Source organism: Dipodomys spectabilis, unplaced genomic scaffold, assembly GCF_019054845.1.
Source record: "Dipodomys spectabilis isolate Male_0828 unplaced genomic scaffold, ASM1905484v1 ptg000669l, whole genome shotgun sequence".
Taxonomy (NCBI): Eukaryota; Metazoa; Chordata; class Mammalia; order Rodentia; family Heteromyidae; genus Dipodomys; species Dipodomys spectabilis.
The window spans coordinates 3,902,600-3,930,029 of record NW_024871346.1 but is presented as its reverse complement, the minus strand read 5'-3'; the positions used below and the strand labels follow the sequence as shown (position 1 = coordinate 3,930,029).

The following is a 27,430-nucleotide window of genomic DNA, read 5'->3' as shown; positions in this document are numbered from 1 at the left end:
TTATGGTGGTTGCCAAGAACATTTACTACTGAGTCAAGTGTGTTTTTTAAAATGAAAATGTCTAAAATGCTTACGCATAGACAACCTCACTCCCCACCCTAGTCAAACCAAGGAGCCACCACGGTGTGAATTCCCACACTCACAGATGCCACCTGCCACACTGTCTGTGAGCAGTTCAGGTTATCTCAAGCCAACGTGCTTTCTCCAGAAACCGCAGGGGACTGGGTCACAACTCCAGGAACCATTTTTTTTTAGAACAATCATCAAACTGAACGAGGGGGAAGGACTCAAAAGCTTGTGTGATTTAGAGCAAGCTAAGTTGTGTTTTTGGCAAAATGGGGGAAAGAGAACTTCTACAAGTTTTAACCATGTGCTCCTTGGCCCAAGGCACATTCCTTAGGAACTACATTTCTGACACCATTTGTGGACCTACAAGCCAAAGAGCACTAGCCTGGCTGCAGCCTTTGAAGCAGCACACCAAAGCTTGCTTGTGATGGAACAGATTTTTCTTATTTTGCTAACCTGTGCTCCACACAGTGCCAAATGAACATTCCCAAACACTTCAGCCATCTCAAATGAACAAGGCCAGCACGCCGAGATCACGCCTCTTCTCTCCCTAGGTTGTCATTTCTTCCCATGTTTGGGGAGCAGACCAGTCTTCTTACCTTGCTTTCTTCTCCTTCAAACACAGATTGGTGGACGTTGCACGCAAATAGCGCATTGGGCAGATCGTTGAAGTCAGTGATTGCTTGGAAGGCCTCTTCTGCAAAGCACCGAGTGACAGCCCAATCTCTGTCTATGCAGCAGAGTAAGAGAAGGCCTCCATCTTCAGGGGTGTACCCCTGCTGCCCTGGGCTCCTCATTCCGATGAAGAATGATTCTCCCCTCATTCCTGAGAACACAAAGGATAAGACAGATAATTGAGAGGATAGAACAGATTTCTTAAAATTCAGCTTTCAAGTCACAGTTCTAGACTGTCTGGGGCTAGGCGCATGAATATGAATAGGAGAGGCTGAAGCTACTAGAAGAGAGAAGACACAGGTCATTCACATTATTCCCTTGATCTTTAGTTTGATCTGAGTTTCCCATGTTACTCTGTTGCTAAATAAGAATACAGCCAGTGAGAACTGTGGTCAAAACCAGAACCATGTCAAGCAAAACCCACAACACAGATGACAGCTGGGAGATGACCATCACCCCTAATATTAAAGCTCTCTCGTATTGAGAACTGGAATGTCCTAAAATCTTTACATGCCTTAACACACCTATGTATTCTCCACTATAATCCACCAGATGGGTCTCAATATCTTTTACAGTCAGTTAATGACAAAATGGCAGGGGTAGGATTACAATATGGAACCAAAGATGTCTCCTATTAGTCAAAGGAGTTGGGTGCCAGTAGCTCAGCCTGTAATCCTCACTACTCAGAGGCTTAGACTTGCAAGATCAACATTTGAAAACAGCTTCAACATAGACGTCCAAGAAGCACTATCTCCAGAGATAACCAGCGAAAGGCTAGCGGGAAGCATAGCTCAAGTGGTAAGCACCAACTGAGCAAGTCAGCTAACAATTGTAAGACGCTGAGTTCAAACCTTGATATTGGCAAGTAAATACAGAATCCACATTTAAGAAACTATGGTCCACTTTACCTTAAATGATTGTCCTTATTTAGAACAATATTTTAGTGGTAAAAGTAATTGCTAAAAGCAACACATCAGTATTATTTTCAGAAAAACTTTTTGATGATGAAGTCATAATCATCCCATAGCACAAAATAGATTTGGTCGATCCTGATTTGATTCTTAGTCCTGTCTATATTATTGTAAAGTTTTAATGAATCAAAACTGGTCCCCAAATGAATTTTCACCATGTTACCTCTAACAGCTAATAGTTTATCTACAGTAAGAATACACAAACATGTGTGTACTCATGTGCATGTGTGTGTACATGCATGTATGTGCACACACACATTTTCTCTTCTTGATCATTACTACAAGTACTTGAGAATCAGATCCACTTGTCAGCCCTACCTTGGCTAAATCCCAGGATACAGATCCCTGCCAACCTCTCCCCGCCCCCTAAACACAGCCCTGAGGAAGCCTTCTAGTATTAATTTCATCTTGCTGTGGTCAAGGCCCTGGTTATTTCCTAACTCCTCACATCTATCACTTACTAACTATACAGATTTCCCCCCTTTTAACCTTGGTTCATAATTAGTGGATCTGATCAGTCTCCTCACATTTCAAAGATGCATCTGTTTTCTTGTATCTATATTCATGTCTAAAGTGCTCTTCTGTTCAATGTTCAATGGTTAGAGGTCAAACAGGGTGAAAACACTGTTGTCTATCAGTCAGTGTTACAGTCTTACACTGCCTGACAGACAATTCTGACCTGCAGACTGAGACACCTCCAGTGAACTTCATTTTCCTTAAGACACAGTAACAGTAAGGAGACAAAGACCAGTACCACTGAACATCACTTCTGTCTCCATGACGTTTAGCTATTAGTTACAAATTTTGCAGACTAGGGTTTCTGCTTGGGTCGCTCCTGAATTCTCACGTAGCATGGCGATAAAATTATGTTTAAAAAAATTTCATAGAAAATCCCCAAAGGCAATTAAGTTGCTTTTTATAGCAATAATATATTACATATAAAACTGCTTGAGATAAGAGATAAAAATTACATTATTTGAGGTAAGAACTCTTAAGATGAAGTCACTTTCACTGTGGTAAATAATAATGTTACTGTACATAAAATGTAATAATTTTTATTACATTTTTTATTACATTCTGGCATTCTCAAAATTTAAAAACTCCAGCTAACATATTGAAGTGAAACATGTGCAGGTGACATGCTAATTGAAATGTTTTTGTCCAACTACTTAAGAATAAGAAAGAAAGGAGGAAAGAAAATAAAATCTCTAATTGATGCAATGTCTCTGTATTAAAATCAACATAATACTTACATTAAATAAAAATGATACATTTCATTTTATAAATAACTTAAAATGTATGTGTGTGTTTTATCACAAGTATGAAGGGATTTCAACCATTAGACTGCCTCAATGTAATTTTTTTATTTTCATATTAATTTCTACTATTGCTTCAAAAATTCTTGTGTAAAATATTTAATGGGCATCATTTAGTCTTTGTGGAATATTATGTTAGTACTAAACATAATCAAGAGCATCAAAACAGCATTATTTTCACCAATGGATTATTATCAATATAATCTTTTCACCATTCTTCTTATCCTCATTCTTATCTATCCCAATCCCATTTTTATCAATACATTATAGGAGGACAATTTGATAATGAAGTCAAAATCATCCCATAGCATGAAAAAAAATGTTTTTTGTAAATTCTGATGTTATCCTTAATTCTATGTTATCTAAGTTTTAAATGAATCAAACATGTCCCCCAAGTATTGTTGAAGAGATTCTGTTTCAACTATTCTTTTTCCAAAAAAATTAAAGTCCATTGCTGTACAAATTAATTGAATAGAGTAAATATCAAGCCTGCTTTAGGACTTAGCTTATTCTACTCAAGTAGCTTTAAAGTTCTGTTTTAAGCTGTAGCAATATGATTATCTTCACCAGACCTTATTTTAAGCTCATTACTTTCAATAAAGGTTTAAAGAGTGAATGTTTTTGGCAAAAGGAAGAAAGAAAAGAAAGAAAATACTTTAGAAGTTGGAGCTTTGAACAAAAGAATTGTAATTAACCTTATAGTCTGGACTTAGTGACTCAGTTTATCAGTTTATCTTGACACAGAAAGAAAAGTGTCTTTCTGCCTTCACTCTACAAAGTGAGAGAAGGCAGGTGAATCAGACAGGATTAGAAGTGGTCAAAATTGGAAGTAAGGACGCTATAAAAGGGTATGCAATGTGAAATACATCAGACAATTATGATGACCCTCAGAACAAGGAATTTATGCTTCCTGGATATCTCTTTTAGTAAACTCCAAGAAACAGAAAGAAATGGAAAAGAGCTTTCAAATACAAAAATAAACACCCACAGTCCCAGTTAACTGGGTTATCTTTTTAAAATTAATTTAAAATATTACTTCATTTTGTGGTTGCTTGTTTTTTGGGAGTGGTCTTGCTGTATATTCCAGGATGGCCTTAAACTTGAGACCCTCCTGCCTCAGACACCTGGGCGTTGAGATTACAGGCATGCATACCAACTTCAAACTGTTTAGCTATGGTGTAAGTCTTTGTAGCAGCCATTATTTGCTTAGCATCCACTGCCCATGATTGTGTATGTTTCCTCTGTATCCCCTGAACAAACCTGCACTGGGAAACCTCGCCAAACAAAAACAAACCAACAAACAACCACCTCCCCACACACAATTACAAGACATATCTCAACCAAAAACTGCTGGTGCATACCTTCAACCAAATTATGTGGGAAGTGTACATAGGAGGACCACAGTTCAGACCAGTCTTGGCAAACAGAAAGATCTTATTCAAAACCTAAGGAAAGCATAAAGGCCCTGGAGCCATGGTTCAAGTGGCAGAACGCACCTCACAAACACAAGACCTTGAGTTGAAACCCCAGGACCACCCAAACCCCCCAAATATTTGGGTAAATAAAAGGAGCCACTTTCAGGAAATAACACAACACCACATAAGCTATAATGACCAACTTAAATTACACTAATAATATACTAGTTCAAACATAAACCCTATTAATGAGAAGGGGGTGATACACTGGTGGCTCATGACTGCAATCCTAGCTATTCAAGGGGCTGAGATCTGAGGATCACAGTTCAAAGCCAGCCTGAGCAGGAAAGTCCATGAGACTCATATCTCCAATAAACTACTAGAAAACCAGAAGTGGCGCTATGGCTCAAGTGGTAGAGCATTTGCCTTGAGCTGAAGAGTGCAAGGACAGCACCCAAGCCCAGAGTTCAGTCCCACGACTGACATAAATAAATAAATAAATAAAATGGCCTTAGAATGCTACCATTCACACAAAACTCCTGCTAATGGTAGGCCATAGTTAATCCCAGTGCCTTCCATTTACACATAAAGTTCTGAACAATGTTAGGAACACACTATTTCCTATCCTGCCGATTTCTGGTCTCGTTGTTATGAATCTGAGCAGTTCTATGCACTGTGAAATAGTTGTGGAAAAACTTTCACTTCAATCGCCACATCATCACCCAGTGGATAATGTAGCCATTCTTCTGTTGTTTGATGTTTGGCAAGCTCCCATTTCCACAACCGAGGGGTGAAACGTACCTCTTCCAACGGGAGGACCCCAGAGGGCCGCAGGGGTAGAGAAGAGCCTGGGGCCATTCTTCAGGGCCCAGCCTTCCCAATGAGGAGCAAACCTCTGGGTCAGCAAAAATGCAGAAACACCAAGACCTTGTCTACCTGTCCTATGCAGAGATTCTTTGGAGCCCCTCCAAATCATAAGTGACTGAAAGCTCTTTGTTATTCTCATTAGGCTATCAAGAGCAAGCCTGTGACAGAGGAAAGGTGACAGGCCATCATCTGCTTCTGAGACAGGTGCTCCTAGGTTCAGATGGCAGCATCTCTCCATGAGGATGGAGTCTGCTATCATTAGAGCGAGAAACAAGGACCATCACCACTTCGACGTTTGGCTGGAGCCCCATGGAGATCCCACAAGGAGGGAAAGAAATTTTAAGGCAGAAGAAAGTAATTAAAATAACAAAGCTCACAAGTCTGATTCCTACCACCCCAGTATCAGCAACATGAAGTGTGTTTACCTGGTAGGAAGTTAGGGGCAATGAGAATGGAAATGAGCGGATTGGATTCATTACGACACAGGAGGAAGCGTGGGTAGGGAAAGACTGTTAGCCATCTCATTACTTTGCTAACGTGTGAAAATAGTTTTCATGCATGATCTTCAGATATTCTAGAACATTTATCAAACATGAACATTCCTGAATGAAGGCAGTAGACCTCCTAAAGGCTAGCCACTTGATCCTGAAGGATATCGATGGAATTCCTGATTGCAAATCCCTCCTTCCCTGAGAAACCTGGCAGACAGAAAACAGGACTGAGTTTCTTCATAAGGCATAAATCTTGTCAAAACACACTGATCCCCAACAAACATTTACATGAAACACTGAAAATGCAGGTGAGGGTGGGAAGAATAAGATATCTGGTTTTATTGGAGATTATTATCATCATGGGGTTAGTATTAGGTGTGAGATTCCAATTTCCAAAATGTAGACACCATGAGCAGCTCTGGTCGCGACCCACAACAAAAAGCCGCCCAGTCTCAAGGGTTGGAAGGCATGTTATCCAAGGGACTGTGTCATCAGAAAGTGTGGGACGTGAGTCTTGACTGAAGTCATGACTGTATTTTGGAGTGTAGCATGAAGAGAGTAGAACTCAAACCGGGAAGGAAGGTAGTTCAATAGGAGGCATGCCCGTGTCATTTGTCCAGAGTCTTACTGAGCTCTGTTAGTGGGGATATCGGCGATGGAACTTCATGTAGTTCCATGTACCAAGATGGTACTGGGGACTCTATAGAAGAAGAGGAGGTATGGCAACATTGCCTGGAAGGGGCCTATCCCCCTGAGGTATCTGCCTTTCCATGACTGGATGAAGATACACAGGACAAGAGAAATCTTCCAGTCTTTGGGACTAAGCACAAGAAATGGGAGCTTCATCTTTCACCAAAGCCTTCTCTAGCGAAACATCTTTAATTCTGATGTTCCTAAGACAACCCACTTATATTTTATCTCTTGCTGATTACTAGAAGGCAAGAATTTTTTTAAAATAGAAACAGAAAGATCAACCAAAGGAGAAAATTGAGCAAGGCATTAAAAAAAAAAGCAACTTGAGCCTGAAATGTTGTTTCTTTATTCACTGGTGGTAAACATTTTAACTCAGGACCAGATTCTTCTTCCACCTCCCAAGGAGCTGAGATTCTAGGCTTGTACCACCATGCCACACCTGAATTTGTTTATTATTCATTTTTAATTTTATTTTTGAATTAGCATATACTCCTAAGGGGGTAGCATTGTAAATTTGTATATTGTAATTTGAACAAATTCACCTCATCTATTATATCTCCATCTCCTCCTCTTTTTCAAAGTATATGTGTGTGTGTGTGTGTGTGTGTGTGTGTGTGTGTGTATAAGATTCAACTAGACTGCTATTAAAATTTAGAGCAGGAATATCAAACTTGGTGCAGAGCAATCTGAAAAATCTCTGCTTCAACATGATGTTATGGACAGCTGAGAGGATAAATAAGGACACTGGATCCATGGAAGTGATTAATGAATAATTCATTCTGGCTTCAAGTTCAGTTATGATTTATAAACAAGGAAATGGATTATGGGAGATTTGACAGTTTGGAAGAACTTAAAGGTTTGTCAGCTTGAATATTAACAATAAAAGACGGAATGGAGTGTTGCTTTAATGAGTAGTGGGTAACAAATGCAGATAACTACATGTGTCCTTGTGTGTGCATGTGCTACCATCCTCTTGCATTCAGCCTTCTGAGTAGCTGGGATTACAGATGTGAGCCACTGGCACCTGACTGTTAAGCATTTTGTTGTTGTTTCTGTACATTTCTTTTTTTTTTAATTGTTACTGTAAAGGCGAGGTGATGTGCAGAGGGATTAGGGTTTGGGGAGTTTTTTGGTTTTTTGCCAGTCCTGAGCTTGAGCTCAGGGCCTGGGCACTGTCCCTGAGCTTTTTTTTTTTTTTTTTTTCCTCAAGGCTAGCACTCTACCACTTTAGACACAGCACCACTTCTGGCTTTTTCTGCGTATGTGGTACTGAGGAAGGGAACCCAGGGCCTCATGAATGCTAGGCAAGCACTCTACCACTAAGCCACATTCCCAGCCCCGTTAGGTATTTTAAAGCTAAAAATAAGGCTAGATGACACCATTTCAAATTTTAAAGAATGAAAATCTAAACAAAGTTTAGCAGCATCAAAAAAATCCCTTCCTCTCTAAATCTGAATTAAAATGAAAATTTTTAAATATTGCAATTTTTATGGAAGAAAATCAGCTTGCTAGATGAAAAATTGTATGCAAATACTAATCATTGTACAATTAAGTCAAACCTTCAGCATTCATTTTTGGATTGTCCTTGTGAAGCCTTTTTGATATTTTAGTATCTAACTCACCTTCAGGGGAAAACTGGAGTTTTGCTCATTTTTCTCCATCTTACCAAGAGACCAAAGTACAATAGCAGTGAAGAAAGAGCCACTCCAGCCATCCTCAGATACAAAGGCCTGATCTGATACTCTCAGGCTGTGCTCTAGAGAAACCCATTAGAGCTTTCTAAAATATAATGGAACCTCTTCAATTCCGTTGCAGAATTTTTCACCTGCCGAGAACTGCGGGAACCTCACACTATTCTTGATACCATTTGGGATCTGTCATAAAAGAGTCCAGAACATGCAGTGTGCCACTCATGGTTTTCAAAGGAAATTATCCACATTGTGCATTCATGGCTCCCTGTGGGGTCCCTTGTGGAGCCATTGTTACACCGCAAACTTCCATAGGAGCCTAATTTAATTCAGCAACACGCTGTGAATTCTTATGGAACATGTAAATATGGCAAGTTGGTTCTTTCGTGTTTGTTGTTGTTTGTTTTGTGTGTGGTCTGGGCTTTACGGCAGCGATGGGACTTTTCAAGGTACCCACAATAAATGCCTGTACATCTGTAGGGTTTTAAATGCCCACTCTTTTGGTACTGATCACTGTGTATCTTGCAATGCTGATAATAAAAAGGAGAGGAAAAGCTCAGATTTATCCAGGACCGGCTGGGCCGAGCAGAAAGCCCATTTGGGTTCCATCTCTACAAATCTTGCACCATTTTGTACTTAAACAGGTTGGTTGCTGGAGAAGAGCATCAGATGGGTTTTGTCTGCATACTTTGAGATGGAGGTCTAAGTAGCCCAGACTGGATTCACACTTGTCACCCTCCTACCTCAGCCTCCCAAGAGCTGGAATAACAAGCTGGAATAACAATACCAATGTGCCAAGCTAGACACTACCCTTGCTTGTTTGATCGTGGGTTTGTCGTATAGCAGTACTAGGCTTTGAACTCAGGGATCTGTACTTGCTCAGCAGGCGCTCTACCACGTGAGACATGTTGATAGCCTCTTTTGCTCTAATTTAGGGTTATTTAAAAAATAGGATACAGTAGTATTTTGGGACTGGGCTCATCACAGCAGGACAGACAGGCATAAAACTACCCTGCCCAGCTTTTTCTGTGGTCATGGGGTCTCCTCAGTGTTTTGCTAGAACTGGCCTGGAACTGTGATCTTCCCAGTCTGGGCTTCTCAATTAGCTAGGATTTCAAGCACAACCTATTTCTTCTTGGACATGGTTCTTAAAGATAGACAAATCTTCTACCGCAAGTTCTACTGTGAATTGATTAGGTAAGTCAAGGAATACTGAAGCATTCACCTCCCACAAGAAAACAGTCATGTGTTACTCAAGTGGGAGTTTAACCAAGGGGCTGTCACACAAGTGCAGGCAGGTTGGAGATGGTGTAGAGTGCAGAACCCTGGGCCAGCATCATCCCCGGATGAGGACTTGGGAATCTGGGGAGAACAGAGGACTTTATGTTGAGGGACCCAGCGGCTTTTTCAGTGAGGGAAGTCGTCTCTACAGGACCACCAAGAGAGGCCTGTGTGGTCAGCATTCCCGCCTTGCTCCCTGCTCTAACCTCCTGCTGGCACCTCCTCCTTCCACTCAAACCCAATAGGAAGACCTGGAAGCAGAAGGATGTCATTTTCCCACACCCACTGCATGCTGGGAAAGCAAGAGAGATACTCTGGAATGCAATGAAGATGCCAAGGCTAGACTTGACACATGGGCAGGAATCTCGATATTTCACAGGTTAATCTCAATTGAGCTTTACGTTTAAAATCTTTAAAGCATGCATTTGTAGATGGACAGTTCCAGCCAGAGACTTGCGTGATATAAAGATCTACTATCTCAGGTCATATTTTTTTTTCTCCCTAAGAAACAAAAAACAGAGGAAGGTGGCCCCCAGTGGGTTGCTATGAAGGCAGAGAAGCCTTGCACCCTCGGGGGAGACGGGGTCAAGAATCCCACCTGGAGACAAATGACCAACCTTCCCAAGATGCTAAGAGGAAGCTTAAAGGAAATCCACAGCTTCTCCAGGAGGCTGAGCTTCTATGCAAAGTAAGTTGTCACGGGAGAAAGGCGCTTCAAAAGTGTGCAGCAAGGCAGGTGATGGGTGCTATGGCAGCCAAAGTAAGATTCATGCTGTCACCTTTCACTTTTTGCTTTTAGAAGGGGCCCGGAGTGCTGGGGAGAGAAGAAGAGAGTGAAAAGAAACAAAAAATACAAATAAAAAAGGCACAGAAAGTGAGAGACTGCAGCTTAGAGGGAAAATGGAGCCAAGAAAGTTAATGCAAAAGAGAGGTAGAGAGTTGATCCAACCTCATCAGAAGCACAAGGACACGGGTTATACACACCGATAAGATTAGCAGAGAATGAACAGACTGAAAGTAAGGAGGAAGGAAAAGCAGAAGACAGGGAAATATCCTATGCGAGTTGATTTCTCCTCATACACAGCTAGAGAGTCATGCCACTTGCATGTTGCAAATCTGCCCCAACTTCCTAGGATCTCCCAAGTTAAATGAAGACAGTTCTCCAGCCCAGCAAACCAGGACAGCCCCAAGGGAAGCCATTGTGTGAAGACATTATCCACCACCTCAGCAGGGCTGAGAATCACAGCATGGATCTCAGCACCCAGTTCAAGCTGTGTGGATGATCATAAGAAGAGCAGCAACGGAAAGCCATCTTAGAGTGCTTACTTGGTTTTCAAGGCCTTATATGTAATGAACTTGAAGACACTTTACACAAAGCTTTCCTAAGTCCCAGTCTTCTTCAGCTATACTCTAGCTGTCACTCATCCTGACCATTATGCCTAGAGTCGGTCATGGGCTACACACCCTGTCCTTAACTAGATCTTCCTTGCAGGAGATCCCTCCCCCTGCTGACTGCCTTGTCCCCGTCTGAGCTGCTAGGATACTTATTTTGTCTCTCTTTGTACACATCTTACAGATCACCTTCTGCTCCATGTTGTGGTCTAATTTAAATAAAAAAGGCAAAGCAAACCTATTTGTATACATCTCCTCCCGCACATTGAACATTCTAGCTTCTTCCTGTAATGCCTAGTACACAGCAGGGTTTCTGACTGGGGTACTTGTTGGGCAAATGGAATATAACACCATCAGATTCCTCCCAGAGCCCTCCCTGGCTCTGTCTCCCCCCCTTTCTCCTTCCTTCTCCTTCCTCAGACACCCCCTCCCATTTCCTAATAGAAGACTCAGAGCCAGGCTCCCCTGGGATTACCACGTTCTTTCAAAGGAGTGGTTTTCTGAATTACAGATTATCATTGTTCCGTCCTGTCTTCAATTCAGAAGCTTGAGAGTCCTCATCCTCTGCTAGCCATGGATTTCCATGGCTAGCACGATTCCCTCTTGATCTGAAATAAGTCACTGCCCTCTACTGATTCAGGTCACTTTCCAAGTCATTCCTTCTTTCATTCTTGACCCTTTGGTTGATGATGTTTCTCTCTCTCTCTCTCTCTCTCTCTCTCTCTCTCTCTCTCTCTCTCTCTCTCTCTCGTCTCTCTTTCTCTCCTGTGGGCTCTCCCCTCTGTCGGCAATCAAACTATCCTCCTCTTGCTCTCTTGCTTTTGTTCTGTCTCACTCTGTGTCTACAACCAACAAACCCTAATTGGACTTCAGCATCACACACCAGAGCATCTGCTCCTGTCTCCACCCTGAAGCTCACTCCTGTTCAACCCAGGACTTCAATTGAGAAGCCGACATAGGTCTGGCCAGTTGCATAAGTGACTTCCACTTTTCTCTCTCCATTGTCAGAAAAAACACAGTTCAGGATGATCCAATATTAGTCTCCTACACCTCTGGATGACATGTGTTGTTTACAAAAAAAAAAAAAAAAAAGCTGACCCACATTTTAGCCTAGAAAAAAAAAAAAAACCACCTCTGTCAAAGTCCTCTCTGGCTTACTGCAGCTGGACCAGCTTGCTGCATTTCTCATGAGCTCTAGCAAGAGAATCAGCTGAGATTCATTCAGGACAGGCCTGCCTTGTTAGTAAGGTTTCTAGGAGAGATCTTGGTGAGGGTATCTGGCTGGCTTTTGTGACTCTGTAACCAAGTATCTGAATATAACCACTTAGATAAGGAAAAGTGTGTTTTTTTTTTGGGGGGGGGGTGGGAGTAGGTGAGGTTTTGTGGCTTCAGAGCGTTTGGTCCATCATGGTGGGGGGATGTGCTGGAACAGAACAGTTTATATCATGACAGACAGGAAGCAGAGAATGGAAAGCAGAATGTTTTGGAACACCCTCCTCATTGACTTCCTTCCTTCAATTAGGTCTGCCTCCTACCTTTAACCATTGCCCAATAACTCCATCGTGTAATTAAGAATCCATCCAAGCATGAACCCAGTGATTAATCCACTGATTTGACTCCCTCTGGAGCTAGCTGTCTCTGGAGACACCCTCACAGATACACACTCAGAGATGGATTTGCTCCTTTGCTGGATGCTTCTTAATTTAGTCGAGATGACAATCAAGAGTCACCATCATGGACACTTTTAAGGAGAGACTGGGCCTGTGGAGCAACTCAGTTCATAATCCACTTCTTGAGAACTGGTAACCTCAATGTTCTGATATCTGCACTGAATGATACCAAAGATGACATTGGAAACAAAGTTGGAAATCATCCCTCTGCTTGGGCAAAGAACAAATGGAACTCTCATGCGATGGTTGAACTATGCATGTTTTTCAGGTATTGAAACACAAAGGCATTGACAGGTCAGGCCTTTGAGAGGTGACGAGGCCCAGGGCTTCTCCTTTCCTGGTAACAGGACTGGGATTTGAGAGGAGTGGCTTCTTCTATTGAAGAACTGAGAATTATATTCACCATTTTGCAGTCACTAACTGCTGACTTCGCTTCTGTAACTTGCTTTTGCTAACGTTAAAGTATAAAGATAGGTCTGTGTCAACAAACTCTAAAGAATGTAACCGCTGTGATAGATAACTAACTGCTGACCTCAAGCCCCAGACATTCCCAGAGTCTGGAACAATGGCTAACACATATTCCGGATCCTCCTCCGGGAACTGGACCCGAGATAATGACCACCTAAGAGAATTCCCCCTAACCCTTATCATCCAAAGCAACCATTCCCCTTGAGTCACCCGCGCCAATCATTTTACAAAGAGTGTTACAAAATTTCCCGCGTGGCATAGTGATTTGCTCTGGTGGTCTACGGGGGGCTCCAAGACTCTGGGTACTACACTATCACTAGGCTTCCTTGCCTTTCCACCTTCTGCCACAGCAGGACACAGTGGCCCCGCCCTCTGGAGGAGACAGCCACACGGTGCCTTGTTGCAAGCGCTCAACCCAACCTGCCCAACGCCTCAGCATCCAGAACTGTGGGAAGTAAGTCTGTGCAGTCCACCGAGGACTCAGTCTTGACTATCTTGTTACACCAGCACAAACAAACTAAGACGACTTGTAACTTTAATGAGCTGAAACTATCATGGCAAGGACCGCAGCTCACTTTTGCAGCTGACAGACTCCTCATCGATGCACCTAGAGCAGCAGAATGCCCACTGTTCTATTTCTGTTCCACCATGACACTGGGGGAAGAGAGCCAGAACCTCCTCACATTGCAAGGAGGGAAGGCACGGGGGTCCACTGACCTCCATGGGTGGACACGGTCTGCCCTTAGCTCAGAGGAGAGAGGATGAAGTCTATCTTTGGCACACATATTCTTAGGCCTCATGCACTTCTCTCCTGGTGAATTTGCATATCTTCAATGATCTTGTCACCAGAAATCACAGATGCCCCTCAGATCCTACCCCATAAGGATGGTTTAGTATAGGGCATTTATCTATCTGTACAAAATGTATGTATTTTATATAGATAGGGATAGACAGGAGAGCATGTATCTGATTAGTGAGGAAGGGTGGGTGGGGAACTGATGAAGATGGGCTTGGAGAGGTGATGCAAGTTAGGGCGAGCTCTACATACACAGGCTGTGCATCCTGCAGCGATGTTAAGACAGGATGAGGAGCGTATCCGACATCCCTACAGGATGAGAAGGGAGCGGTACAATGCCCACTGTCAAATGACACCTGGAAATGTCTGATGAGCTTGTAGTTCCCTTTCTTCCTATGGTTATCCTAAAAATCCTCGGTGACCATTACAGATGGCAAAAGTCAGAATGCTCATGGTCCTTGCCTAAGAAAAGACCAAGGTTTAATGAGCATTAAAAATGAATCATTTTTTCATGAGTCCTAAGCTCTGAAAGATGCTGATGATCATTTAACAATGATCCCTGCCAGAGGCTAAAGTGTGCAGAGTACCAAACAGTGGACAGAACTCACTCATGATGTAAAGAGGAAGCGGAGGCCAATGCTACCGGGAGGCTTGGCATCCCCTGGGGAAATCACAGCCAATAGAGTGCTATGCTCAGGTCCTTCAACTCCCCATTCTGTGGACCCTGCCATATTCTTTCTACCCTGGGAAGGCTGATGGGAATAATAGTAATGACAATGAGAATGACAACAGCATTTTTTGAGGGTGTATAGTACCAGGTACTTTTCTACATAGTTCACGAAGGTAAGATAGCTTTAGTAAAAAAATAAATTAGAGGATGACATCAAGTTCTATACAGAAAAAGAAGTCCCCTCTCTCAGGGGTGGCTGGGATGGCACTGGGCCATCAAGTTTGGCACCACTCTTAACCCAACCATCTTCCTGCATTCCTGATAACCCTGGCATGCTCAGTGCTAGAACACGATCCTCTTCTTTCTTTCCACCAGCCCTCAGAGCCCTCTTGATGACTAAGGATTTGTCACAAGCAATTCCAAAGAACAGAGGAGAAATGCATTGTCCATGGCTGACCATGTCTCTGGCTGACCATGCATAATGGTCAGGAGAGTAACTACTTTATTGAGAAGAGTGGCTACTGCAGGCATTTTGGACAAATCTAGACAACTTTTAAATCCCAACACACTGTCATGATCTTCTATGCTTATATGGGGCTGGTACCTCTTCCTCATCCACAATCACAAATCTTTCATACTGGTGATAAGAAAACAATTCTATGCCTTTGGCGATGCACATATACAACCGTCAAGGTGTTAGAATGCAGAATCTAATAGCACTTTGATTGGCCAGGCCAGTAAGAGGTGCATCAGAGAACCACAGCAATAAGAGGTCAGACCCAAGACTTCCCTGATAATATTTACATGCTGAGAGGCAGGATCAGGGCTTTCTCCTTTATAGAAAAAAAAATAAAGAAGACTTCAAATGTGTAAAGCAGACCCTGGTACTTACAGAGAACCTGTTTTCTTCATGCCAAGATCATATTCTGGAAGCCCTGAAATAAAAAATCTGCTACAAAATTTGAAATTTATCATATAGAATTCTCCTTTCCTCCCCTGAAATGTCACGATTCTCACTATGGGAAGGAGCTCTGAGCTGCACGGAGAGAGCAGAGTGCACTGGTGAGTTCTAGTTCCTCCTACTTATTGTCTGGGATGCTATAAGCAAGTCACATGACCTCTTTGAACGTCAGTGTCCTCACCTGAACAACATGAAAATGAACATGGCATGTACCCCTTAGAGTCCTCTGTAGGATTGTGCTTAGGTCCTGTGACCAGTCCACAGGTGCTCAGTACTAAGCACAGTACACATGTGCTTAGAGGTGCTCAGTGAATACTTACAGCTACTCCTGTTTGCTTGCTTTACATCCAAGTGCCAGAGAAGAGAAAAGGCTATAACTGCCCTTTCCAAAATAGGAACACTTCAAAATCATCTGAGCTTGAGAGACAGAGGAAGCCTTTCATACCTCTGCCTGTGGGAGATTCAGACACTGCTATCAATCATGTTTGGCTCTTTGTTATGTAAGAGCAGTGCGGTACAAGGTCATATTTTAGAAAGCAGTGGCTTATTCACACACGCGCAATGTGAAAGCAGACAAACGTTATCTTGTGGAGTTGTTTATTTTTATACTTAACATTTGTGTGAGGAGAACAAAGGCTGTAAAAGTATTTGAAGTTGTTGACATCTTCCATTTTGTGTCTCTGAATTATTTAGAATGGATATAATGGACAGCCCGTTCATTTTGCCATTGACTTAGATCTCAGCAAATTCAGGCTAGGGTGAACGAGTAGGCCTCCTTTTTTTCAGCCTTCAGGTACTTCATAACCAAGACTCATTGTAAGAAAACTAGGGAGAAGCTGGAAGTTTACTGGGTTCTGATTTCATGAAAGTAAGGGATTATGCTCTGCTGGCTTTGGTACCACAGTAGCTAGCATAAAACTTGACAAATATCAAGGATAAAAGAATTAATGAATGTGTGAATTACATATATATATATATATATATATATGTTAGATCATGTTTGTGCCACATATAATAGGCTCATCAAACACTGATGTCTGTTCTGAGGGTTCATGGATTGGGAAAATATGGAAGAGATCAAACTGAATTTCAAAAGATGTATACAATACAAGGTATGCAACTGGTCCTTATTAGTAAAACAGCTCCCATTCTGATTACTGTTTTATCTAGCATGTCCATTACACTTTATATCAGCAAATTGTATGCAACTGTGTCTTAGTTTGTTATTTATTACAAGGATTTTTATTTCTCAACAACTTGGTGGTTTATTATTTATTAGAATAGGAAGTTGAAGAAACAATATCTGGTCTCTAGCAGCTGTGTCTCAATTATTGCTATTGGTCTCCTGGGGTTCTGTAATAAGTAGCCATAAAAAAAGTCAATTTGCAATTAGGAAGAGAAATGTGTGCATTTGGTAGCATTTATACTGCCATGATTGACAAAAAGCAATAATGAGCAAACTTGATCATGGAGGAAGAATAACTTCATTGTGGCCTTAGCATCATCTTTAAAAAAAATACCAATTTGACAATATAGGAAGAAAGTAGTAGTGAGAATACTTTGTATAAGCAAAGACTACTAAAAATTTCAATATTAAAATAAGCAAAATCTAAAATAAACATAGTTTTATAGCTACTTTGGAAAATCATTGGAAAGACTGATCTAATTTTTTAAAGCAGTAATTAAAACAACATATAAAAAGAGACCTGGCCAAAAGCAAAAATGAAAGTTTTCTATCACCGAAACAGATAATGAACCAAGGTTAGGTGGTCATGAATTTGCCTCAAATAACAAGTAAGTTCTTTGTTGTTGTTGTTTTTATTACTAGGATAATGTTGTTATTATTATTATCCTTCAGCTAAACACTTATAATCTGAATAGTACTCCTCTTTTGGAGTATATTCCCATTATTTTAGTTTTTCTTTTTTTTTAAGCATTAGGACCTCTAAGATGCCAAGGTGGGAAGAGTGGAAACGGAGGTTGAAGGACAACTACTGAACAGTCAGAGGTGAGAGCCAATCATCAGCTGGGGTCCTTGCATCCAGCTATGAATCATTTAGAGAGTTCAAGGTCGATGAGGGATGGGCAAGTATGGGTGTCATGTGACCAGTTGGGAAATTCACCACATTAAGCTCACAGATCTGTGGAAATAAGCCCTGAGTGCCACTTAGGTAACTATTATTTATTGTATTCTGTTTCCTGTAAGACATGCCCTTGAAATGCGTCATAAAAATACCTAGGGTTGTTTTGCATGAAAATGCATCTATATATCTGTAATTGTGTCTACGTGAAATAACTTTCTCATAGTATTTACCTTGAAATTAAGACTAGAATAGCCAGGAGTGGGTGTTAGGATATTACAATGACTGCTCTAAAACCAGGGGCTAGATTGAGGGGCACAAGAGCCCTGAATACCTGGTGGATGTTTGGTTCTTATCACTCAAGATGGAAGCTGTTAGGACAACTACAATCATACGTAAGCTGTGAGGTTTTATAAAAATCCATCAAAGCCTGACAGCTCGAGGAGACACCACACTGGAAAAGTCAATGTTTGGAGACCTCCAAGGCAGCTCCATGAATAGTTAGGTGTTCAAGCCTACATGGCTTCCAGGAGCTGCCCCGTTCATAAACAAGCACAAAAGAGCAGAAGTCACAGAGGCAAAACCATGCGCCTCTTTTCCACTGTAGCCTGTCCCTGATCCTGTGCAATCTAGGATTTCACAAGTACATCACTGAGTGTACATAGGGACATTCTATGTTTCTCAGTAATCCCAGTTGCCATGTCAATCATCGGATCCATTCTTCACACTGTCAGAAGGAAGTGAGGGTAGGCTTGAACCAAGGTCCTGTGCACGGAGAAGAACAAGGTAGCCTTGATCAGGTTTACTGTCCCACCTCATCTCCTCTTGGGGCTAATCTTCCCAAGTCAGTCTGTACCCACGTCGGGGCTGGGAAATACTGCCAAACCTTCTAGAACAAAAACTCTCCTGGTGTGGTTGTAAAGATCTCCACCTAAAACAAAACCAATGTCCAGGGCACAAGCCGGGAATTCCCGTGGAGTCTTCGTGGGCTGTGGTGCACAGGTCAGAAGGCAAACCTTTGCAAATAGGACCCAGCAGATATTTCAACTCCAAGCCTCCCTGCAATGTCACCTTGTCATAGTTTGAAGTGTAATGCTAAACAACAGCTGTGTGTAGACTAGAAATCCGCACAGAGACAAAGAAAGAAGAAACTACAGGAGAGCAAACAAACACTCTCGCTGCGTGCTGATTGCCAATGCCTTTCCCAACCAAAGTCTAATCTTTTGTTTTTCATAAATGTTGTTGTTATATATAAATGATGAAAAGAAGGAAACAGATCATATTCTAAATTAGTGTTTTTCTCATTTCCTTTGTCAGGGTTAAAGGACTTTGTTCTTGAGAAAATAAAAGTTTAGTTTGGCCTATCCACTAATTTATGTGCAATATACCATACATGTCTCTGTAATTAAACTAATCATTCCTCTATCTTTTTTTTGAAGTAGCAGGGTTTGAACTTAGCACTTTCTGCTTGGTAGGTGGGTGTTCTACTATGGCTCACCCATGCCTTTACCCCTTCTGTTATGTTTTTTTTTGAGACAGGGTCTTGCTCTTTGTCTGGGCTGACATGGACTGCAGTCCACCTATTTGTGCTTCCTCATATAGCTACACTACCTCACCATACCCAACGATTGGTTGAGATAGGGTCTTTGTGACCTTTTCTTTTCCCCTCAATCTTCCTAATTTCTAAGTAGCCAAGATGATAGAGAGGCACAAGCCACCATGCCTAGCTTCACCTAAGACCTTCTTTCCTGACTAATCACTCATTAAAACACCAAAGAAAAGCATAAATTGGACATTGATTTCTCCCAGACCAATATGATGACTGGGCTTTTAACTTCAATAGGTACAGAAATGAAAATGAAAAGCAAGTATTCATTTAGCCTGCGTGCCAGAGAATTTGATTAGCCACTGTGATACATCAACAGATGAATGAGAGACTGTTTCTTTGGAAGGAGACTCATTTAGTTAGTCATCCAAAAGGTTTTAGAATGAGGAACCTTGGGGTGGTTTTTAAAGAGGATCCCACCTGGCAATCCCACTGAGTTTTTTGCAATACCTCGTGTCTCCTTTAGTGGAAAGTAAAAAATAATACACATCTGTTTTCCCGGAAGACCCATGATGGCAGAAGGAAAACCAACCAAAGCCAAATGAAGCCACAGTGGAAGTAGGCTGGGAAAAGCACTCTGCTTACTGTTCCTGTGGTTCAGGATTGTAAAAACTCCGTTTTGCTTCCCTGAGGAGCCAGAAGCAGCAAACAAGCAGCTCTCGTGGAGTCAGAGGCTGCTCCATTCCATACAGTTTCAGACAGCCTCAGGAATTCCAGAGGCGACTTCCATAGCTGTCCATGGCAAGGTCTCACACAGGCCCAGGCAGCCAGATCCCATGCTACTGGCTGGAAGCAACTGTCAGAAGCTGCTGCGCTAGAATCAGCTTTCTCATGAACACTCCTCACACCATAGACTCTGCCAGCCACCCGCTCCACTTAGCTTTTACTCTCCCCCCAAAAAGACCAACTTCCTGTACCAAGGGTCACACCTAACTATGGCCAGAGTGGGTATCACTGGAAAGCACTAATGCCATCCAGCTCTTATCTACACCGAAAATAGTGCTCAGGAGCAGGATAGAGGTGAGAGCAGTTCTGTCATGTCTTTCATGAGTACAGCCTTCTGGGAAGCTCATAGTTACCAATGTCAGTATTTAAGGATAGCCTGGAGGTTAGCTCTTTGAGCCAATAATTCTCCTTCTAAGAATTTAACCAAAGAAAATAATCCAAAATGTAGGGGGAAAATGATGATGCTAAAATATGTTCATCAAAATATTCTTTATGTGAGTTTGGATGATCAGGTATAGCTTCATATTCAATGAAAGAGGGAAGGGTAAATGAATCAGGGTAACATTATAAATAGGAATACTAACCGGTGTGTAAAAAGAAAACAAGTGGGCTGGGAAGGCGGCTCAGTGGTAGAGCACTTGCCTTGCATGCATGAGGCCCTGGGTTCGATTCCTCAGCACCACATAAGCAAAAAGAAAAAAGTGGGAAGTGGCGCTGTGGCTCAAGTGGTAGAGCACTAGCCTTGAGCTGAAGAGTTGAGGGACAGCACGCAGGCCCAGAGTTCAGGCCCCACAACCGGACCCCCCCCCCAAAAAAAAAAGAAAAAGGAAACAAGTGTTCAGAGATCCTTGACCTTACATGAAAAGTTACTTTAAATACTTGATGAAGTACACAGAATTCAAAATTCTATGTTCATTTTGTTCCCAAATCTATAAATACATGCGCATAAAATGGTTGAAGAGAAATATACCAAGACGTTAATGATAATTAGCATTGCTCATGGTAATATAAGTGATGTTATTTTTATTTCTCTATGATTTTGTTGTTTTTTAATTTTTCTTTTGAGCTGGTGTGGAGCTTACACTTGGGACCTGAGCATTGTCTCTGAGCTTTTTGCTCAAGGCTAGTGCTCTACCCCCTTGAACTATGCCTCTATTTCTAGGCTTTCTGAGCACTTTATTGGAGATAAGCATCTCATGGACTTTTCTGCCTGGGCTAGCTTTGAACTTCGATCCTTGGATCTCAACCTCCTGAATAGCTAGGATTATAGGTATGAGCCACTGGCACCCATTTTTGTGGGGTTTATTGGAAGGACATATATCCTAGTAAAAAGGAGACATTTAAAAAAAAAAAAAACAAAACAGAGGGTCTCTTGCTTCCTACAGAGTGAACAGGCTTCCTGGGTCAAGCACCAGAGATAACCCTAGCGGCTCCGGCTCCATGTCCTGCTTGTCACGCACGCTTGAGGTAAACTCGGGTAAGGACTTCCTGGTTTTGTTCTCTGCACCATTCCTATTGCTTCTTTGACACTGGCTTTGACTTTTAGCCTCTCTGTGGAAATTGGAACACTCTCTTCTCCACAAACCATGTCTCCTTCCCCTTGTACCAGACAGACACAGCTTCATGATAATTACCATGGCCTAGCCTTTTCCACTCTTGGTATTCACAGGAAACAGAGTACACGCACACGCTCTCTCTCTGTATCTCAGTCTCTGTCTCTGTCTCTCTCTTTCTTGCACGTGCATATGTGTGTGTGCGCGCACACACACACACACACACATTCTTTGTACCATTGAAAAGAACAAGGTGGTACAATTTTCTTGCACATTGCATATATTTCTTTTCTATGCTGACCTTTCCTTCTCTCAGATCTGATTCTCTGCCAAACCAAATACGACTGGTCTCTTGGGAAGTCCCCACTATGGCCATTGTCCTTCACACCTATCAAGGTGATCACATTTTGGGGGCCCATTCACGAACTCCTAGCACATCATCTCTACACCTCTGTGAGGTGGAGGGATCAAATCCTACTTTCCAAATACTGCAGAGAACTGTAACTCAAGAGACATAGCACAGTGACCCATCCCCCGGGATGTGCTCTTCTGTCCAAGGTGGCGATGCTCATATACATCCCCTAACGTTGTTGTAAGGATTAAATAAGATAATGTAAATAGCTTGCTGGGCACTGTGTCTGGAATGGGGATGGCACTCCGTGAATGCCCACTCCTGTGACCACGGTCAACAGGAAGCTCAAGGTGACAGAGCTGGAGGTGACAGCACCAGGGCTGGAATCCTGGCCCTTCCATGTCATGTCCATGTGTTTCATCTTCATTCCCAACATCATCAGAGAAAGAAGAAAACACGTATAAGGAAAGGGGTGGGTTGGGACAGATGGGTGAGAATGTTGGAAGGGGTGACACCATTCAAAACGCATTATATTCATAAACTGTGCTGTTACCTGGTAACTCCTTTGTACAATTATGTAAGGACAATAAAAATAAAACCCTTATTCCCACAAAGAACTGGGGCAACAGCAATAAAAACTGGTACCTATTCAAAAAGTATCTAATTCATTGGTCCAGCAACGACCGTCGTAATGTCTTTCTGTGTCTATATCCCAAAGCTTAGCAACCCTGCTCTATTGGCTCATTAATATAAGTTGAGTATGCAAAGAACTATGAAAACATATTTTTGTAGACATCCTGAACTGTAGGAAATCAGAGATATTTTGGGAAAACATTTCTTCAACTTCCAGCACGTATCATCTGCAATCATACAATTTATTATGTCTTAAGGGCTTTCAGTTAACTAGATTAATTAATCTAGTCGTAACTCACAAGGAAAAAGATCCAAGGATAGTATTTTACAGTCAGAAGCAGAAAGCTCTTCAGGGAGGTCAAAGCACATGCACACACACACACTCAGGTGCACAGAAGTTATTATTTCTTTCCATATACCAGGCCATAATCAAAGAACCCAGATCATCAGCCTTAGGTGAGTCTATTGCTTGACAGCAAAGGAAGAATTAAAAACTTTACATGGTGGGAACAGAAGCTTCTTTACATCTATGAGGATAATGTATGATGAGTATTTGTGAGGGCCACCGTGTGGGAGATATTTAATGTTCTGCATATTTTCATATTCCCAATGTATATGTAGTGATACTTAACAAAAAGACGGGCTTTGTCACACACCGAAGGAGGGAAGGCTGATTTCAGATGCATGCCCCCCTCCCTTCCCATGGGTCTCCTGACCTGGGTTAATGCTGAGAATCCCCATCTCCCGTTTACCATTGATGAAGCCACCGTTTCTGTGGTACCCGGTTTACAGTGCTGTCTTTTTGGTTGATGTTACATTGCAGCCCCTTTATAATGTATGCATCGATCACTCCAGGTTTTGTAAAGATGAGAAAATAATCAAACAGGAAAGAATGCGACCAGTTACTATGGAGATTTCTCCCCCTATGGCTACCCAGAGTTCACCCCCGAAATCTCCCAGCGTTAGGCATTCCATTAGCTCCGCACTGTGGACTCATTCACACCAAGTCATGAAGAACAAGCTTCCATTTTGAGTTTTTGCCCCTCAAGGTATTTCTATCCCAAAAGTTACCAAGAAGGCACCACGGAAATCCATATCAACAGCTCTGTTAATAGAAGTTGAGAAAGGATGGAAGGACTTGAGTATCTGGACAGTCCCTGAAGAACACCTAGCCAGTGTCTCCCACTATTTGATAGATTTGGAACAACATCAGCCTGAGAGGGGGTGTGGATGTGCAGACATTACACCGCGAGTCAAATACAGAGCTTGAAAACAAGCGCTCCAGACTTAGCTCGAATTCCCACAAATTCAGAACCTGGCTTTGTACACTGGGGTATCTCTTGCTAATTGTGTGGCTTATTCTCTCTCTACCTTGGCTTTCTTTCATTGTCTATCTTATGAAAATAATAAGTATCATAAATTCAGTAGCATCAGGGTCACATGATCCATATGCAAGTCTAACTTCTTTGTGGTCAGAATAAAGCAAGCAGTGAATGAATGGTAGAGATGAGGAGGAGAATGAGGATTTCTATGACCACTAGCAGTGCTCAAATAACTGCGCAAATACTTCCACTTTGGGACATAAAGCTCAACAGCAGCCTCTTTTTGCAAGGGCAAAATGCTTGACTGCCTTGTGGATGAAAGGAAATAACATGAGCAAAAGGTTAGCACTAGGAAGGAAGAAATTACTTTTGAAAATAAAAATGCCTAGTTGGCCATCCATCTTTGGATGTTCAACATAAAAGGTCAACATCTTTCTCAAACTAGGAATGAAGAAATTACTTTTGAAAATAAAAATGCCTACTTCACCATCCACCTTTGGATGTTCAACATAAAAGGTCAACATCTTTCTCAAACCTGATCTTTGCCAGGCATTCATGACCTCAGTCAGAAAGCCTGGCCATCCATCAAAACATTGAAACTCCTCCAAACCGAAGCCCGCTCAGGTGCTCAGGGGCCCTCGGCTGTCTCTCTACAAGGACTCTCTGTAGCTATCCAACAACTCCTTCTCCCCGGTTAGTGGGTGCTTCATTTTATATGGTTTATTAAGGTGGGGGAATGGTGGCTTGGATCAGACTGAAATCTGAGCTCATTCTTCTCTGCCTTGTCACCACCTCCAAAATCACTTTGGGCAAGCGTACATTAAATCATCATCCAGCCCACTAAAGGCTGCATGGTTTCGCCTGTGTTTCATAACCCAGATGTAGAGTAACCTCCAGATGTTCAGTAACTTCTCTGCCAACCCCTCACCTGGAATCATCTAGGCGTTCTTTAAATGTGACCTCTGCACCACGTGTGTGGTGCCCTCTCTGGAGAATGCTAACCACATATTGGGATCAGGACCAAATGCATCCTCTTCTGCACATCTTCCAGAGCCCTTCCACCCTTGGCTCCCGCTGAATGCCTTCTTCTCTGTATTAAACACTCACCATGCTGAATCACTACCATTTATTTTTCTTCTCCTTCTTTCCTGCTAGATCAATTTTGGGGGAAAGAAATGGGCCTCATTCTTTCAACACTTGGCATGGGGCCTGTGCAGCACACAGTAGGCGTGCTAGGGAATCAGTTGTGTGGATCACATAGAGAGTAAAAGGAATGCAAGAAATTGACCTCAGTCCTACAGCTTCAGTAAAGAGAATGCTAGTTTCTGCAATATATGTGACTATTGGAAAATGATTATGCAAGAGGTTTCGTGTTTTTTTTTAAGAGGGTGATGAGAACTTGCAAATGAGAGAGCTTTCTTTCAAGTTCACACTTAGGGTGCTAAACACTCATTGCAAGAGAGAGAGAGAGCCAGAAGACTGCTGAGTCTTAGGCAAATTCTGCAGGACTTGCACACACTGTTTTCACAGATCCTGAAACCCCTAGCTTTTGTTGAAGACAAAATCCTAAATCCTATTTTGGGGACTTCGGTAGTAAGTGCTCAATAAATGCTGATCTGATTTGCAGTGGATTCTGGATAGCAAAATGCATCTCACATTTTAGACTAATTGAGCTGAATGACTGATCATACTTAAACTAATAGCTCTAGAGCTAAAGGAAATCGATGGGTGGAAAGCAGCCGAGTGCACATTCCAGACCTTGTTCCACCCTCCCTGCCGGCCTGCTTCTGGGTCCTTCCCAGCTTTGGGGTATGTCCACGGTCTTTGGACCCTCAGAATGTAGACGGGGGACCGGTTGAGGATTATTCCCCTCCTCCTGTGTCTTACAAACGTCTGCACGGTCATGAGAAGGCTGGAAAGAAGAAGCGAGAGCCAGGACGCAGTCCCAGCCTCTCATCTCCATTTGTGGCAAATTATGACATTACGTTACCCAAGGGAGCCAAGAAACTTTTATTGTTCTTAATACACCAAGATTTAAAAAAAAAAAAATACTAAAAATGAAAAGGCCTTAGCAGTGGACAAGTATCAGCTCGCCCCGGCTCCATACAAGAAAACAGAAGAGCGAGCACAGGAAAAGATCACGCGTGGGGGGGGGGGGGGGTAAAGCAAACGCCCTGGGGAACAACTCGCTCACTCAGAGTCAAAGCCAGGTACCTGGGTAACCAGCGAGGCTCGGGCGGGGGCCGGGGTCGGGTGGGTCGGGTGGCCCAGGTCCCGGCCCCCCTCCAGGACTTGCCGGAACCGGCCCCGCGGGCTCCTGCCCACTCCACTTTTCAAACTTGCGGTTATTTTTAGATGACCCAAGCCGGAGCCTTCCCAGCCCAGGGCCGGAGCTCGGGCTTGACACCAAAGGGGGATGGGGTCGGTGTTCGCCTGGGGGTCTCCAAGCCGCGGTCTTGGGGGGGGTGGAAGCGCCCTCCCGCAGGCACCTGCTGCCACTCCGACACCCCAACCTCGGCCCCTTTGGAAAGGGGAAGGGGCGTCCCCAGACCAGCACCTCCCACGGGGGGCGCAGAGGACCCGACTCCACGGCCGGCAGGAGCGCTGCCCGCGGCCTCCCGCCCCTGCCGCCCCAGCCCCGCCGCGGTCCCCAGCGCCCGCGCTCGGTCCGGGCGGGACGGGGTGCGGGCGCAGCGGGGCCCGGCACGGTTACGTAACTGACCTGCGGGGCGTCCGCCCGAGCCGAGCCGCGGAAGGAAGGCGGGATGGGGCGGAGGTGGAGGAGCGACCGGGAGTCCGGGGATCCGAGGGTCCGAGGCTCTGGGGGTCGGGCCGGCTCACCTGTCCGCGCGGGGCGGGCGCGGGCGCAGGGCGGGCGCGGGGCCCGCGGGCCCGGGCGTGGGGTGCGCCGCGCCCCGCCTCCGCTGCCCCGCTCGCCGGGCGGTGGTCGGAGGTCCGGGTGCGGCGGTCCGAGTTCCCTGCCCGCGGCTCTGCCACCTCCTCCACGCGGGACAAAGCGGCTCTGGGGAGGGGCCGAGCCCGGCTCGGAACCGCGGCGATGGGCGCGCCCCCGGCTCCGACTCACCGGCCAACCGCCAATCAGACCCTGGGAAACCCGGCCCGGCCCGCCGCGGCCCACCTCCTCCCCGCCGGCGCCCGCGGTCCCGGGGACCCCACCCTGGCCTCGCCCAGATGTCAGCCCCAGCTGGGGACCCCTGGGATTCTGGCCCCATCCCCCAGATGTCAGCACGGAGGGAGCTGGGGACCCCTGGGTCCCCACCCACACCCCAGATGTCAGCCCGGAGCTGGGGACCCCGGGATCCTGGCCCCACACCCCCAGATGTGAGCCCGGAGCTGGGGACCCCGGGATCCTGGCCCCATCCCCCAGATGTGAACCTGGAGCTGGGGACCCCGGGATCCTGGCCCTACACCCCCAGATGTGAGCCCGGACCTGGGGACCTCTGGGTCTCCCCCACACCCCTTTTGTCAGCCCGGAGCTGGGAATCCCCGTTGGGGACCAGGCACATAGGCCTGTCCACAGCAGCCACTGTCTCCTGCTGGAGAAATTCCGGGGTTCAGTTCTGGTGGGCGCTTTGGGGGAGGGGGGCTGGGCTAGGTAGGAAGCGGATCCTGAAGCGGGGCTGGGTGGGGAGCGCCCACAAACACTGTAAGAGCTGAGTCGGGCAGAGAAGCAAACCGTGGGTAGGGAACAGGCAGACCCGCCTCCTCCCAGGTGA

The 27,430-nt window shown here is 44.0% G+C and overlaps 1 protein-coding gene across 1 annotated transcript in view; it reads right to left on the bottom strand.

Annotated features, from left to right (window-relative positions):
• Positions 1–26,502, bottom strand: part of Rcan2 (regulator of calcineurin 2) — a 157,487-nt gene extending 130,985 nt beyond the window's left edge. Inside the window, exons 1-2 of the mRNA XM_042671918.1 lie at positions 26,416–26,502; positions 666–892 (exon numbers count right to left, since the gene is read on the bottom strand). Coding sequence (XP_042527852.1) covers positions 666–890 — 225 coding nt within the window. The 5' untranslated portion in view covers positions 891–892; positions 26,416–26,502. The remainder of the gene's footprint in view (positions 1–665; positions 893–26,415) is intronic.
• Between the last annotated feature and the right edge of the window lie 928 nt (positions 26,503–27,430).